The 18096-nt window shown below is 35.9% G+C and overlaps 1 protein-coding gene across 1 annotated transcript in view; it reads left to right on the top strand.

The window, feature by feature from the left end:
- MTMR6 (myotubularin related protein 6) overlaps positions 1 to 17076 on the top strand; it is a 62057-nt gene extending 44981 nt beyond the window's left edge. The window contains exons 9-14 of the mRNA XM_069080259.1: positions 3003 to 3128; positions 9268 to 9317; positions 9823 to 10023; positions 11405 to 11536; positions 11619 to 11745; positions 14555 to 17076. Coding sequence (XP_068936360.1) covers positions 3003 to 3128; positions 9268 to 9317; positions 9823 to 10023; positions 11405 to 11536; positions 11619 to 11745; positions 14555 to 14821 — 903 coding nt within the window. The 3' untranslated portion in view covers positions 14822 to 17076. The remainder of the gene's footprint in view (positions 1 to 3002; positions 3129 to 9267; positions 9318 to 9822; positions 10024 to 11404; positions 11537 to 11618; positions 11746 to 14554) is intronic.
- Positions 17077 to 18096: the final 1020 nt, after the last annotated feature.

The following is an 18096-nucleotide window of genomic DNA, read 5'->3' as shown; positions in this document are numbered from 1 at the left end:
ACGTGAAAATCAGTCTCGTTGCTTTTGAATTACAGTTCACATATGTAAGATGATTTAGGATTCTGAGAGTTATAGCTATATTTTTTTAAAATAAAAGTTTTACTAATGCATTAGTATTTGGGCATAGTTATTGCAATGGGTATGAAAGGCAGACAGACATACCATTACAGACTATAGGAAAACTATGACTATTTACCTTCCCCTTCTTACTTGAGATTTTGATAATGAATGTAGAATGGTCTGTTTAGCATTGTCAGCTCCTAGGAAGAAAAGGCTTTATAAATATTATTGCCAATATTTAGGTGTATATGCTGCCTACTTTATGTACAATGTTCTTTACAATTGTTGAAACGGCAAAAAATGGGAGAACCTGGAAGGGACCTTAGAAGTCATCAGGTCTAACCCTCTAATTTTATATAGGAAAAAACTGAGACCCATCAAAGTTTAAACCTAGGATCACACAGCCGGGGAGGCAGAATTTGAACCTAAGTCTTCTTACCTCCAAGTTCAATGCCCTATCACCATACTACTTCTCAAAAAGTAGGAAGCCACTCTACAATGCCAGTTAGGACTTTTCCTATACAAAAAGGGAAAGTCAGAAATTCATCTTTGAAGAGTTACCATACCACATCACCTCATTATGAGCACCAGTTTGGAAGATTGCTGCACCCCACATCTCCATCTCTAGGCTACTATAGGGAATATCCTCGAATGAATGTCTTTTTGGACACAAATTTTGATCACAGGCTTTCTTCTTTTCCTCTCTCTAGTACAAATGCTAGTTTAACATATATACTCTTTCTCCCGGCCCTAATCATAACTTCCTTTAGATTTCCATGCCTCTTCTACAATTGGCTGTCTCATCCTGGAACTTCCCCCAGTGCCTGGGGCCTCCTCACCCTAGAACAGCCCACTTACCATGAAATTTCCTTAGCAAAGTCCACTGTCATTCAGCCTAAACTGTTCTTTGTATAGTTCCCCAAAATCTCTTAAATCAGAACTGATTGCTTTTTCTTAATCGTTTATACTCCTTGACCTCTCTGTGGCATATGTTGACCACTTTTTTTCTTTCCTGCATGATCTCTTCTCTCTGGGTTTTTGTGACGCTGGGCCCTCTCCTCTTCTCTCTCTACACTTTTTTGATAACCTCGTCATCTCCCAAGTGATGAATCCGAGATCACTATATATTCAGACCTATTCTCTTTCTGGGTTCTAGTCCTGCATTACCTTTTGAAAATTCTGAACTGATGTCCCATAGACGTCTCAAGCAAAATGTAACTGATTATTTTCCATCTTAATCCCACTCCTCTTCCAAACTTCCCTATTGTCCTGCTAGTTACTCAGGTTCCTGATCTCAATGCCAACCTTGATTCTTTATTTTTAGTCACCCCCTTTTTCAGTCAGTTTCCAATCTTGTGTCTATCTCTGCAATATTGCTTGTATCTTAAGACTTGACTCATGGAGCCACCACTCTGGTTCAGGTCTTCATCACCTCTTTTTGGTACTCTTTTAATAGCCTTCTAATTGGCCTCCCTGCCTCACATTTCTCCCCATTCCAACACATCTTCCATACAGCTGCGGATGATTTTCCTTAAGTAGAGACATGAGCTGGGCGGCTAGGTGGTACAGTGGATAGAGCGCTGGACTTGGAATCAGGAAGACTCATCTTCCCAATTAAATCTGGCCTCCGATGTTTACTAGCGATGTGACCCTGGGCAAGTCACTTAACCCCGTTTACCTCAGTTTCCTCATCTGTAAAATAAACTGGAGAAGGAAATGGCAAATGACTCCAGTATCTTTGCTAAGGAAACCCTAAATGGGGTCAAGAAGAATTGGACATGACTAAAACAACTGAATAACAAACGAGATAAGACCATATTGTTCTCTACTTTAGTAAAGCCCATTAGCTCCCTAATATCCCTAGGATCAAATAAAAACTCCTTTTTGGCATTTTAAAACTCATAATTGTCTGGCTTACCTTTCCAGCCTTAACGTCCATTACTCCCTTTCATGCATGTTATTGCCCAACCTTCCTGCTAGGCTTTCTTACTTTTCCTCATAACATAGTATTCCATCTCCCATCTCCATGCTTTTGCTGTGGCTGTCTTGTGTACCTGGAAGGCACTCATCTCCAACTCTTAGAATCTCTAACTTCCTTCAAGGAATAATAGCTCAAGCACCACCTTCCACATGAATCCTTTCACCTCCCTGCGCTTTCTCCTGCCACTTTATATATGTACACAGTGTCTTTCTTGACTAAATTATATAAGCTCCTTGAGGTCAGGCACTTTTGTCTTTGTATCTCTAACACTTGTCATATTTCATGCCACATAATAAGCAGTTTAATCAGTATTTGTTGATTGACCCATTAGCCTTTCTGAATATTTTTGGTCTTTGGGGGATATAGTCATAAATAAAAAATGGGAAGATACTTGTTTTCAGAATTACTTAAATTTTTAGAAGCTGGGATTATGTCTGTTACTTAAATCCTGAATTTTGCTAGTTATCTTTTTCAGGACTTCTTTTTCTTTCTAGCATAGTTTTTAATAAACCCCATCTTTAGAGGGAAATCCGCTTTTTCTGTTTTTAGAAAAACAGGTTATATTGGGGTGGCCAGGTGGCTCAGTGAGTAAGAGCACTGGCTCCAGTGTCGGGATGACCTGGATCAAATCCAGGCTCAGATACTCAGCACCACACCCAGAAATAACTGGCCTTGTAACCTTGAGCAAGTTACTTAACCCCAATTGCTTTTAAAAAAAAAAAAAGAAAAGAAAAACAGGTTATATTTATAGTGTATTACCTAGAAATTGCCTTTTCTTAGGACTTTATATTTTCCCAGCAAGTGACATTTTCTAAATGAATTCAACATAAAACATTGTGACAAATATTCCTTTTTCAGTTGACCCTGTTATATGAGATTATGTAGGTTTATAATTAGAAGGGCTACTGATTCAACTAAAATGCTTTCTCTTCATGTATGCATATGTGGTTTCTATTTTCAGGCAATAGTGGTTGAAAGTGCAAGTGTGCTAGTCCATTGCTCTGATGGTTGGGACAGGACCTCTCAAGTTTGTTCCCTTGGTGCTCTCTTATTGGATTCCTATTACAGAACAATCAAAGGATTCATGGTGAGGATTTATTTGATATTCAGGTTGAAGGTTTTTCATTGTTAACATAATCTATACAAAATGCTGTTTTGTGACTTTGTGAAATTAATCAAAATGTACTGGAATTTTCTTTTTGAATCTTTCTTTTAAAAGTACTATATTTTGAAAATTATTTTTCTCATACCAGACTGAGTTAGAATTGCTTACAAAAGATTACACATTGCCATCTTTTAACAAATAAGAATTATCAAACCTGACAACAACTGACCTGAATTAAGGAAACACTTTTGTCTAGTGATCTTCTGTACTTTGCTTCATGTCAGGAAGGTGAGATAAGATTATAATAGTCCTGCTGTGCTTTGTTCTGGTCAGATCACACCATAAGTATTGTGTTCCATTTTGGGTTCCACATTTTAGTAATTATATTGACAAGTTAGAAGACATTTGTAGGATAATAGGATGGTTAAGGGCCTTGAGATCATACCATATGAAAATTGGTTGAAGAATTGGGGATATTTATCCTGGAGATTTTTTTCCAGGATAAGGGGATGAGATGAAAACTATATTCAGGTATTTGAAGGACTGTCATATGGAAGAAGGGTTGGATTTTGTGGTTGGCCTAGAAAACTGTACTAGAACAAATTTTAGGAGCTGCAAAGAGGTGGATTTGGGGTTACTTTAAAGGCAAACTTCTTAATTATTAAAGCTATCCAAGTGAAATGGGTTGCCCTAGGAGGTAATGAGTTCCTTCTTTCTTGAGGAGTTCATTGGGAGCCTAGATGACCAACTGTTGGGTATGGAATAAGGTAATTCTTGTTCAAGTATAAATGGGTTGGATAACTTCTGAGGTCTTTCACATCTCTGAGATTTTGTGCTTCTGTAGATATGATTATGATTTTGAATTATTTAAATATGAACTATTGTTATTATGTGACATTGAAAGGTTTCTCTCTAAAAAATACATAGTGAACCTACCAACATCATTTGTACTGATATTGAAAGGTTTCTTTCTAAAAAATACAGTCAGGGCAGCTAGGTGGCGCAGTGAGTAGAGCCTCAGCACTGGAGTCAGGAGGACCTGAATTTAAATCCAGCCTCAGACACTTAACACTTGCTAGCTGTGTGACCTTGGGCAAGTCATTTAATCCCAACTGCTCTGCCTTTCCCCTCCAAAAAGCAAAGGAAAAAAAAATTCATAGTGAGCCTACCAACATCATTTGTACTTGAGAATTCCAGAAGCCAGAGTTTCTTAGCATGATGATTTTGTGCCTGGTTAACCTGAAAGTTCTACTATTTAGAAAGTTGTGTAGTAGACAACTTGGTTTTGAGTCTTGGCTATGCTAATTGCCTCCTTTGTAATGGCTCTTAATGTCTCAGCCTCACAGTTTGCAACAGTTACATTTTTCAAAGTTTGCCAGTCTGTTTTGCACAAATAATTGTAGAATTGTAGAATCTGAGAGTTGGAGGGGACCTCAGGAGGGAAGGGAATAAGACTTAATTAAGTGCCTACTGTGTGCAAAACACTGTGCTAGACGCTTTATAAACAGCAACTCTGTGAGGGGGGGGTGCATTATTATCCCCATTTTACAGGTGAGGATACTGAGGCAGACAGAGATTAAGTGACTTGCTGTAGCGGCAAGCACCCCAATCGTCCTCAGGGTTTGCTGCCATCACAGGTTCTTGGATCTGCTTTGTTAAAGGAAAGCAACTCAAAATGGGTTAACAAGTTTACTTTAATCAGTCAGACATATATCGTTTACCTTGTTCAGGGGAAAAGGTCAGCACCCCAACTTCAAAGTACACAGACAGAATTATCAAGACAGAAACAGATCTAATAGACAGATTTCAAACTGTCCAACCATTACATCCATACCCAGTCAACATCTGGGTTTTTCAAAGGGGGGGGGGAGCCTCTGGACAGTGGCTTCCCAGAATCCAGATCAAATCACAGAACACTTTTCAAAGTGAGCCCCCAAAACAAAGCCTCAAATCAGGGTTTATACACATTTCTCCTGGCTCAGAGAATGTAACAACCTTATTGACCCACTGGCCAATCAAGAAGTATCTACTGAAAAACAAGCCTCCAACCCCAGGCTCCAGGTGCACTTTAGCCTAGGGGCAGGGAAGATCTTCAGAATTTACATTCCCATTACACTTGCCCAGGATCATAACAGCTAAGAAGTATCTGAGAATGGATTTGAACTTTTTACATACTCCCCTAATTATCAGTGTCTTTTCTGGCTCCCTTACCTACCATTTTATCTGCTGCACCATCCAGCTGCCCAGTGCTCAGCAGTCAATCTAGTCCAACCAATTCACGAAAGAAAGCCCCACTATGGCATATCTGACAAGTGATTATACAGTGTCTACTTGAAGACCTTCAAGGAGGGCAGCCCAAGACAGTCTATTTCACTTTAGAGGAGTTCTCATTGTAAGGAACTTTTTCCTCACATTGAGGATAAATTTGTCTCTTTGCAGCTTCCACCTATTTACTTGTGCTTCTACTTTCTGGGGCTAAAAAGAACAAATAAACCCCTCCTTGATTTAAAAAAATTTTTAAAAATATTTTTCCCAATTACATATAAAAATAATTCTTAACTTTTTTTTTTTTGCTTTTTTTTGGAGGGCAGTTGGGGTTAAGTGACTTGCCCAAAGTCACATGGCTAGTAAGTGTGTCAAGTGTGTGAGGTCGCATTTGAACTCAGGTCTTCCTGACTCTAGGGCCAGTACGCCACCTAGCCACCCCTTAACATTTATTTTTAAAAAATATTTCCGTTCCAAATTTTCTTCTCCCCTTTCTCTCCTCTGTCTGAGATGGCAGGCAATTTGGTATAGGTTTTAGATGTGCAGTCATGCAAAACATTTCCATATTAGTCATGTTGTGGAAAACACATACACACACACACCAAACACACAAAAAAAATCTTTGATTTGCATTCAGACTCCATCAGTTCTTTCTTTGGAGGTAGATAGTGTTTTTCATTCATTTTCAGTCCTTTGGAATTTTCTTAGATCACTGTATTGCTGAGAATAGCTAAGTCCAGTTGATCATCATACAATATTGCTGTTACTGTGTTCTCCTGATTCTGCTTAGTTCACTTTGCATGAGATCAAATAAGTCCACGTTTTTCTGAAAGCATTCTACTCATCGTTTCTTATAGCACAATCATATACTATAACTTATTCAGCCATTCCTCTGTTGATAAGCATCCCTCATTTCCATTTCTTTGCCACTACAGACACTCCTGCCCCCCCCCCCCCCCCTTTTTAAAAATCTCTTTGCAACAGATCTAGTAGTGGTATTGCTGGGTCAAAGAATATGTGCATTTTTTTTTCTTTTTGGAGGGGGGAAGGCGGAGCAGTTGGGTTTAATGACTTGCCCAGGTCACATCACACAGCTAGTAAGTGTTAAGTGTCTGAGGCTGGATTTAAACTCTCAGGTCCTCCTCCAGGGCCAGTGCTCTATTCACTGCGCCACCTAGCCGCCCCAAGTATGTACATTTTTATAGCTTTTTGGACACAGTTCCAAATTGTTCTAAACAGTGGTTGAATCAGTTCACAACTCCACCAATAGTGCATTAATGTCTCATTTTTCCCACATCCCCTCCAACATTTGTCATTCTCCTTTTCTGTCCTCTTAAGACAATCTAAATAAGTATAAGGTAGTACCTCAGAATTGTTTCAATTTGCATTCTTCCCATCAGTAGTGATTTAGAGCACATTCTCATATGGCTGTAGATAGCTTTTATTTCTTTGTCTGAAAACTGCCTGTTCATATCCTTTGACCATAGCACTTTAAATTCTTGAAAATAGTCTCCATATTCCCCAAATCTTTTTTTTAACTAGGCTAAACACTTCACATTCCATCAACTGATCCTCATATGGCATAGGTTCAAGACCGTTCACTGTCATGGTTGCCCTTTCTGGGTATTACTCAGCTTATTGATATCTTTCTTAAAGTGTGGAGCCCAGATCTGAGCACAGAAGTCCAGATGTGGTCTCCTGAGGGAAGAATAGAATGACGGTATCAACTGTATTATTTTAAGCCTTGCCACTCTTAATGTAGCCAAGATCTTATTAGCTTCTTTGACTGATACATCACACTACTAACATCCTGAGTTTTCAGTCCACTAAAACCCCCAGATATTTTTCAGAACAATTACTATCTAACTATTTCTCTTCCATCTATTGAGAAGTTGATTTTTTTCTATCCAAGGGTAAAAACCTATTGAATTTCATCTTACTAGATTCAGCCTTTTGAGATCCTTTTGGATCCTGACTGTCGATAATCTATCATACTCCATCTCCTCTTCCACCCTCCAGACTTTGCGTTATCCACAAATTGGATGAACATATACCATCTATACATTTATCCAGGTCACTGATAAAAATGGTGAACAACCTAGGGCCAAGCTCAGATTGCCTGAGTTACTCCTTAAAGACCCACCATGTTGACACTGAACCATTGCCACCTGTTCTTTGAACCCTGCCATACAAACAGTTCTGAATCTGATTGTATATTATCTAATCATTATCTCTCCATCTTTTCCATAAATATGCTATAGTTTATCAAAAGCTTTGCTAAAATCTATGTAAACTGTATCCACACCATTATCTTCATCTATCAGTTCAGTAATATTATCCAAAAAAGAGATGTATTGAGTCTGGCACAGTTTATTATTGCTAAAGCCATGTTTTTTGTACTTATCCACTTTCCTTTTTAGATGTTCACCAACCATGTCTTTAATAATCTGTTCCAGAATTTTCCCATGTGATTAAAAAGGTTAGAAAGACATAGTTTCTGGGTAATTTAATCATTTTATTAATAAGGCCAGCATATTTTCAATAAAAGGATGTTCATTTAGTTGTCTGTCATAGACCCAAGACAGCCATGGTGGTGGGGCTCACAGTTTATTAGGTGTTAAATGATGAGCTGAGAGTGACCTTTGGACAGAGAAATTTTCTCTACTCAGATCACCTGCTGTCTTGAGTTATCTAGACAAAAGGATCTGCGTCCACCCAATTCCTTGCAAGGTTGGGTGGGGTCTGACCAAGATCAGAGAGTCAGTGCCATCTCATTATCAGTAAAGTCTTTCAAGAAAACTAAATTTAAAGTCAGAATTTTGAAAGAAGGCTTGTGAGCTCTAAGTCTTCCCAAGACATTAGTAATTAATCATTTCTCTCACCCAGGAAATCAAAAGTCAAGCTCACTGGGTTATAATATACAGGTTCTATTCTCTTACCTTTTTTGAAAATTGGGAAAATATGTGCATTTTTCCCAGTCTTGTGGTATTGCTCCTGTTTTTCATGGTCTTCCAGATATCACTAACAATAATTCATCAGTGACATTTCCCAATTTTTGCAGAACCAGAGCATGTAGTGGACCTCAGCCAAGTGACTGAAATTCATTGAGGGAAGATAGTTGTCTTTTTACTGTCCTTATTCCTCATATCCTTTAAAATGGTTTCAAACACACCTGTTCCATGAACCCTCTGATAAAAAACACTTACGGCTCTGGAGGAGAAAGTGAGGCTGGTGACCTTGCACAACCCTCTCTCCCTCAATCACAGTCAGCTGCAGGTCCTGTCATCATTTTCCTGATGTCATGGTCCTCTTCAAAAATGAAGGACAAGCACAAAACAACAATTCATAATAGTTATAAAAACCCACTTCGATATAGCTTTGTATAAACTTGGATTTGTGTTTCTTTGTGTTCATTTTTTAACCTGAAAAATACCTTAAGGAGAGACTGCAACTTATTTTTATTTTGTAAAGCCTTTTTAGGTCTATAGTCAACACAATAGTAACTCAATATGTTAGTTGATAGTAACAACTGGATTCATTTTAAAATTGTACTTCAGTTTAAATGTTAAAATTCTTTCTTAACATTATTTCCTAGGCTGCTTTATCATTAAAGATTAACAGGAAACAGCTGTCCTTCTTTTCAATACTTTTTTATAGAGTGTTAGATGAAGCTAACAAGATCTGTAGAATATAATATGGGAAAAGATAATGTCACAGGAAAATACTAGAAGTTGATGTTTTTATAGTTATTAAGGAAAGATGCTTAATGCTATATTTAGGATAATGTGTTTTGATCATTCAGAGTACGTTGAAAGGCAGTTTTTTGAAATGACTTGGTAATTTATTTTTCTTCTAGGTTTTGATAGAGAAGGACTGGATCTCCTTTGGACATAAGTTTTCAGATAGGTACAGAATAGTTGTAAAATGTGTATAATCAACAACCTTGGTCTTTTACAATATTGTACAGTTTATTTGAACTGAATTGTGTCTAATGGCAGAGAGCATTAATATCTTGAAGTATTGGTACTATTATAAATTATATTATTATTTACATGAAAGCTAACATTTTTGCTACCAGAATAAATTGCTCTCAGCTCTCTAGATTATATTTATTTTAATGGCTAGTTGGATGATGTGTAAATAAAAGTAACTTGATTATTGAATACTAGTTTTAGTGTTCAGTATTTGAATGCAGCAGATGATTTGGTCTGTTATGGTTGAAATGTATTTGTAAGGCTGTCTATTAAATGTATATACCTTATTATAAGTAAATTAATTCCAGTTTTCATATGTCAGTATAACAAAAAATGTTTGGACTTTTTTCATGTATGTAGTTTATCCAAACATAATTGATGAATTTCTTTCACATACGTTTTAAAAACTTTTTGTTTTGGGGGACATATATATATAGGTGTGGCCATTTGGATGGTGACCCAAAGGAAGTTTCACCAGTGTTTACTCAGTTTTTGGAATGTGTGTGGCATTTGACAGAACAATTTCCACAAGCTTTTGAATACAATGAAGCATTTCTTCTTCAGATCCATGAGCATGTCCATTCATGCCAGTTTGGAAACTTCCTTGGGAATTGTCAAAAAGAAAGAGAAGATCTCAAGTAAGATTATGTATTTTGAATTGGTTTTTAAAAAAAATTCTAACAAGCTGAAGACTAATAATAGTTACCGAGTTACTGTGAAGTAGCGGAAAGAGCCCTGGATTTGGATTTGTAAAGATCTGGTTTCAAGTCCTTTTTCAAGTCATTTAACTTCTTAACTGCCTGAGGGCATCTTCCCTATACAGATGAGTAACTGATCTTTGAGTCAATAGGGTTTTCCTACTGGGAGTTCTCTACATTGATGAAATCACTGGACTAGATTGGGGGGGGGGGGGGAAGAAAATTTGATACAACATTGAACTATTGGTTATTTTAAAGTATAAGGAAAAAGCACATTTCTCATAATTCCAAATAAATAATTTTGTGAGATAAAAATAAAATTAGAAATGTATAAGGATGTTTAGCCATTATAGTAGTCACAGATTGTTTCAGGATCACTCTGTGTAGAAATATGTAATCTTAGATCTGACAGTTTTCAAGTTTGATTCCTACATTTTTTCCATTGAAAACAGTGTACAGAGACCTTCATACTCCTACTTAGTGATAAAGTTTAAACTAGAAACTGGTTTTTTTAATAACCTAGAGAAGTTCTTTCTCACTACTTTATGCTGATGTGCCACCTTGTGGGAACTTGTTTCTTCTCCAGTATAAATCCCTTGTTCTTAAACAATAATTTAGGTATAGTGACTTAACTAATGAAGTTGGTAGAACCTGGAAATTATACAAAGAGGTCCTGTGGAGGCCCTTGAAAATCATAAACATTTTAGCCTCCATGTGAGCAGTAAGGAATGATTAGAAGTTCTTGAGTGGGGAAGTGCTCTGATGAAAGGCTAGTCTGATGGCAGTATCCTAGCATCTCATCCTTTACACTCAGCACAATGCTTCACATATAAAATGCGTTGAGTAGTTGTTTATTAAATGAATGGTGGAGGAAAGGAAAGACGGGTTGCCAGTAGCTAGCAGGGAATCTCCTGCAGTAAATCTAGGTGTGGAATGACAAACGTCTATACTAAGTTTGTGGCAGTGGGAATGGAGATTAAGCCAAAGTTAAATATTTAAATAGAAACTGAAATATTTAAAAGAAGCAATTTATATTACTTGATGACAGATTGGATAATGGAGATCCAGAGGATAGAATCCAAACTCTGGGATTTCTAATCTACCATGTTAGTTAAATTTCAGTCCCAGCCAGGGTTGAAGAAGGTTCTCATTTTCACTCGGTGTACTTAAGTCGTATACGTGTGGGGTTTACTTTGTGTATGTGATGAGCATAGAAGAAGAATAAAAGGCGCGAATCACAGTGTTGAACTGTGAGAAATGAGCGTCGGAATGGTACATGTTAATTTACATTCGAGAACTTGCTCATTCTGACTATATTAAGGTTGAAAGAGAAGACTTACTCCTTGTGGCCCTTTCTTTTGGATGACCAAGAAAAGTACTTAAATCCTTTCTACAACCCCAGTTCTCGGAAATTCGCCGTGCTGGAGCCTGCTACCGTTCCTTTCAACTTCAAGTAAGTGGCCATACCCAAGTGTCTACACATTCTTCTCCTCTGAAGAGCGACTCGTGAGAATAATTGTTTCCTTTCCTTTGAGGTTTTGGAGAAACATGTATCATCAGTTTGATCAGGCAATGCATCCTAGGCAGTCCGTATTTAAGCTGCTTATGAACATGAGTGATCAAAATAAACAACTAGAAAAAGAAATTAAAGAACTGGAATCTGTGAGTATTCTAAAATACATAATATTAGTTTGAACTATTAAGTAACTTCAGTTCTTTATTCTTGTAATCAATCATTGCAATAAGTCTTTTAAGTCAGTAACATTACCACAAACCAACCTTCGTTTCCTTTCTTTCAAAGAAAGTAGTTTGTGTCAGTTATATAGTTATTTTATCTTTTGTGTCTTCTGTTATCCAAAAGGACAGAGTAGATTGTTAAAATCAAAAAACTAAATAGGATTTTGGGAGAAAATATGGTTGACCTACCATTCGCTAAGGAGGACTTTTCCCAGACAGTATACCTAGGAGACCATCTCACATAGATTAGTTTGTATACCAGTCTTAAAAATTTTCCCAGAGGATGATGCCACAGTAGTACTTAATGATTACCAGGGTGAGGGCATCAAAAGATAGCAAGAGGGAAGATGTCAGTATTATAGAGGGTGAGTCTAGAGAATAATTCAAGCCATTGAAAAGTACAGTTTATCTTCTGAGGAATATTTTTTTCTCTTCATTACACTCTAAGGAAAGTTCATAGAATCATGGAATTTTAATTGGAAGGGATCCCCCTGGCCAACTATTCCAGTCTCTCTGAATATATATATATATATCTTAAAGAACTCATCCACTCATACTGGCTCTGTTTAAAGACCTCTGATGAAGAGGAATCTCCAAAGGCAGCTCATTCCATTTTTGACTGGTTCCAAGTATTACAGGAACTCTTTCATGAGAACAAGCCAAAATTTGCCTCCTAGCAGCTTCCATCCATTTTTCCTTGTTTGACTTTGTGGTGCCAAACAGAAAAAATCCAATCCCTCATTCACATGACAGCAGATACTTGGAAGTAACTAATATGTCACCTATCAGTTTTCTCCAGGCTGAACATCCCTAGTTCCTTCACCTTTTCCTATATGACACCGATTCTAGGCTCTTTACAATTCTGATTTCTCTCCTCTGGACATTCTTCAGCTTATCAATTTCCTTCTTAAACTGTGTCACGTAGCACTTACTATATAGTCACAGTTTGGTCTGCCCATGGCAGAATTCAGAGGGACTATCACTTCCTTATTTCTGGAGACTAGGCTTTTTTTAATGCAGACCTGGAGCATATTAGCTTTTTTTGGGGGGAGGGGGTGGGGGGCTGCCACATGTCATTGTTGAATTGAAGCTGGGCATTAAAATCCTAAAGATGTCTTTCAGACATACTACTGTCTAACATTGCCCATCCTGGCACTTGTGAAGGTGATTTTTTTAAACTCCCAAACAAGAAGTTATGTCTATTCCTATTGAATTTAAAGGATTCAGCCCAGTGCTCTAGCCTGTCATGATCTTTTTGGGATTAACTTTCCCTTACAGTTTAATATCGTCTGAAAATTTGATAAATATGTCATCTCTTTAAGTTGTAGATAAAAATGTTGTGCAGCACATGTTGAGCTCTGATGCCTTGTGGACTCAACCATTAATGGCCACCCTTTGAGTCCAGACATTGAACCAAGTCTAAATTTATCTAATTATATTATCATCTAGCTCATTTCTCTCCATGTTTTCTACAAGAATATTCTTTGTCAAGTGATTTGCTGTCAGTTTTGTCAGGAATCAGTCAAGTTTGTTGGCTTCAAGTTTGAAGATTTTTAAATCCATCATGTGAACATAGTAAACAGTAGTAGGAAAGACCATAATTGAATTCTTATATACAGTAAAGATAATTTAGGTAAGCATATTTATGAAGATTCTCATCTACATCTTATAACATGTCCAACTTCCTTCAAAGGACAGCTTGGGTGTCAGCTCCTACTGACACTTTTTTTTTTTCTCATCTTCATTCTCTTGCCCTTAAACTATTTTGTTTGGACTTACTCAGTATATATGTTGTCACCCCAATAGAACATCAGCTCTTTGAGGGAAAGGACTATTTTGTTTTTTGTCTTTATATTTCTGATGCCTGGCACTTAATACGTGTTTATCAAGTTAAATCACATAAGACTTGTGGATTTGGGTTGAATATACTATATTTTGCATCATCAGATATTTGTTGGAATAAGTATTAGAAATGACTTTTTATATCATAGTTCATAACTAGACTGACTGAAGTTAGACCATGACTAGCTTTTATGTTTTCTTTTATTCTTTTTTACATAATAATTTATATAACATATCACTCAATGAGCAGGTATTTATTAAGCCCTTACTGTGCCAGCTGTTGAGGATACAAATATGGAGAATAAAACGATCTCTATTCTTAAGAAGCTTGTATTCTAACTAGGGAGACAAGGAGGTATATATATATATATATATATATATATACATATATATATATATACATATATATATATATACATATATATATATACATATATATATATGTAATAAGTATGCATATATACATAAAAAGACTAAATAGTTGAGGGCAGTAGCAGTTGAAGAAATCAGGAAAAATTTCATAGAGAATATTTTATTATTGAATAAGTATCTTAATTTCTTTGTTATAAACTTTTTTCCATGAAAAATCAGGTATGAGAAATATAAGAATCTGCAATGTAAATAGGTAGAGAGGCACATTTTTCTGGGTAATTGATACATATTTGCATCATATGTGGAGATAAAATTAAGTGATTTCCTTCATGTCCTGTCCAGCTGAATTGATTTAAAAAAAAACTTTAAAATCTGTTTAAGCAGCTGGCATTTATAACCATATCTTATTTATTTGAACTTTTTAAAATTAATATTAAAAAAGGTTTTCAATTTAATAATAAATATATAAGCCTAAAAGGCTCTCAGTAACAGTAATTTTTTAAATTTGGATTTGTTTTAGAAAATTAAACACCAGAAAGACAGGCAACCTGATACAGTTCTCACCAAGGAATCTTTGCACTCTATCCATCCTGACTCTTCAGCCCTCAAACCTTCGCCGCTGTGTTTTAAGAAGGAGCAGACCCTGTTACCTATGAATGATGCTATTCGAACTATAGAGGGCAGCAACACCGCAGACAATCGTTATAGTGAATATGCGGAAGAATTTTCCAAAACTGAACCTGCAGTTGTCACTTTGGAGTATGGAGTAGCAAGGATGACCTGTTAATTTTACCACAGTGAAATGCATTTAGTTTTGGATGGACTGAAATACAAGAGATGGATGATTGTGAGGATGGTCTGTGCTGCATGACCAAAAGCTAATTTATCCAATGTTAGGTTTTAGAGTAGAACAGCATGCAAATAACTCTCTTGAGGGGATTAAGTGAGTGTGATTTCATTTTTAGGAAGGGATGACATTTGCGGTATTGGGGGATATTAATAAAAATGCAGTTTGCACTGTAACCTTGAAAATTGATGTTAGTTTATGATGTATATGTTCGTTGTAGCTAGATGATCCCATGTTCTGCTGAACATGAAAATTACCTTAATTTTAACTGAGGAAAAAAATCAACAAAATGATCTTTTATTCACTCTGCAATTGAAGTAACACATATACTTGTCCACAAAAATAGATTCCTACAGAATTTGTCAACTATTGATGTTTAATGCTGAAGTGCCATGATAAATATTCTGAACTGGGCCTTAATACAAGTTTTTAACTTTGTCTTCCCTATTAATTTTTATAGCTAAAACACACACACACTCACATTACCTTTTGGGGGGAGGGGGCAGTAGGAGCCTTGTTTTGTTCTTAAGAACTTTATTGTGAATATAGAATATTGTCAGAAGTTCATGGTCTGAGCAATTTAAGAATTACAAATGTGTTAAATCTAAAATTGGTAAAAATGGAAAATTCTTCCGTTTTTCTTGTTTTATATATTACCACTTTAGAGCATTTACATGTTATAATATAGATTATTGGTTTCATGTGCATGTGCCAGGATATTTAAGACTGTGGCTTATATATATCAGTTATTGCATTTCAATAATTAACAGCTTGCTGTGGTGAATTTTCTTCCTTTGGTAACAATGTATGAGATATAAAGAACAATACAATAAAAACAATGCCCTGTAATACATTTTCTTCTTTAAAGAAATAATGAAAAGCACATTATAGACTTTCATTGAAGAAAGGCCTTATCCCTCAATGTTTTGCTGTTCTTAGTTTGTCTAGCTTTAAGTTAAAACAAAAACTTTTAATAATAAAATGGGGTATAGGCAGCTTAGGTTTTTGCTTAAAAGCACGATTTTCAAAAAGTAATTCACTTGTGTATAGGATATTTTTCCTTCTCTTTTTAATGAGAAGAGGGAAAACAGGAAAAAACTTTAATAAGAGCAGATTTTGAAAGGTTTCTTTGGTAAGTTTTACAAGAGCTCATAGCTAAAATAAAATTCTGCTTTATTCTCCCCTATTCCTAGCCTTTACATACTTCATATAATCATCAGTGTATGTTTCCTAAGTAGAAGGGAAAAGCAGTTTTCAAAACTGTATTACTAACAAATGGTGGATGCCTTATTTTGAGTAGTAGTATAAGCACAAAAATTAGGATCTGGTTATGGTTCTTACAGTGTTTACCTTGTCACAATGTGGAAAAAATAGTTTGAATTGTCATCTGTTCACTATTACAGATTTATTTCACCCCTCCAAGGAAGCACGGTCACATACAATTGTCAATCTCAACTAATTAAGATGCTCAAAACTGGAGTAAGACAGGTGGCACAGTTTAAGATTGAGGAGTATTGGGAAAAGCTGTATAGGAAACCTCATGCTTTCTTCCACTCCTGAATCTGTTTGATGAGTTTTGACCTTTCAGAAGCATCTATGTTTTTCAAAAGGAAAAAAGCCTTATTTATAGGAGAGTTTATTATGTAATCCTTAAATGTCTTTCCAGAGCACATTACATAATAAGAGGAATACTCCTTTATAAACACTAGCAAAAAATACTGCGTGTTCAGTCTGTCTGTTAGTAGTCTCCTCTCCCTTCCAACTATAAGCATCAGCTCAAGGGAGCATAGTCATTTTTGTATCCATCAACAAAGGGAAACTTTGGTGCCTTGTTACTTGCTGATTTGGGTATTGAAATCTTTAATGGCAAACTTCTTGTATTCATTTTGCTGGTTTATTATTTTAATCTTTAAACTGAGGTAGTATATACATAAAAATCACTTATCATTCACAGTGTCCTACAAAGTATATGTTGGTAAAAACGAGATTGTGTATGTCTTGTAAAATTATCTTTACATTCCATGTGTATGGAAATTATAACATGTATATTATTTCATATATATTGTGTAGAGTTAATTAAATGTATAAGTTCTATTTTGAAATCTTTTCTTTTTTAATAAAGGTGCCAGTCCTTGCCATTCCCTTTTCCCCATTAACGTAGAAACAAAAAGCCAATTAAAGAATGAGGAAGAGTTGGTTCTCTGTCAAATTCTCTTCACCTTTGTTGATTATAATGGTATATGTGGATTTTTTTAATACTATTAATTTTTTCATTTATTAGTATGTTAAAAAAAATCATTTAAAAATATCCAAAGTAGGCATGCAGATTAATATTCCTTATTGGAGAAAAATATTGGGTAAGGAAGGAAAATAGTTTGCAGTTGATACAGTTGCTAAAAACTGTTGTGCTGTTTTCGTGATGTCCCTGTCACTTTCTGATGCTGCAAACAGAATTTCATTATATTCTTTATCCTGATGTTTGGGAAGATTAAGTTTGCATGAAACCAGGAATGTAGTTATTCTTATCCAGTGTGAGTCTGATAGTATATATGAGAAGAAATTCAACTGTAGAGAAAAATATCTGTCATCTTTGTCTACAGAGATTTAAAGAGGGATATCTTGGTAAAGGATGCAACGTAGGGGAAGATATCAGTAGCTTAGGAAATGACATGGGGACATAAAGAGTTCATTCTTAGTTGACAGGTCCTAAAAATAGACCATCAAGTTGATTTGTAGCCTAATCTTTCAGATAACTAAAGGACTTCCTTTTAGCCTACCAGTTAAATAAGATACATGTAGCATAAAGCATGGTAGGTTCTTATCAATGGTAATGATCATCCAAATTCAGGTTTCCTGTTACTCATTCTGTTGTGAGCTGTTTAAATTGACCCTGGTTTTTTTTTAAGACAACTGGTTTAATATACCCTGATTAGTGAAATAAAATAGAATAGGGAGTCTGTGCATATAAAAAATTACATTGCTAGTGATCTGTCTCAAGGAAAATGGCAATCTGTAATTTAAAATGTCAACTGCATACTTGTGAAAGGCTGCTTATATCACTTGTCTTCAGATTTGCCTTTTCTTTGGAAACGGAAACCAGAAATCCCCAACCAGGCCTCTACACTGAAACAGAGTCACTGTGGTCAAATTCAGAAATATTTCTAAGGAAGTAAATAATTATACTTTGGTCAACTACTTTACATACTCTGGTATGG

This window comes from Petaurus breviceps, unplaced genomic scaffold (assembly GCF_028583685.1).
Source record: "Petaurus breviceps papuanus isolate PSGF00001 unplaced genomic scaffold, PetGlider_PUasm1.0 91133, whole genome shotgun sequence".
NCBI lineage: Eukaryota > Metazoa > Chordata > Mammalia > Diprotodontia > Petauridae > Petaurus > Petaurus breviceps.
This window is presented reverse-complemented; position numbering and strand designations above follow the sequence as displayed.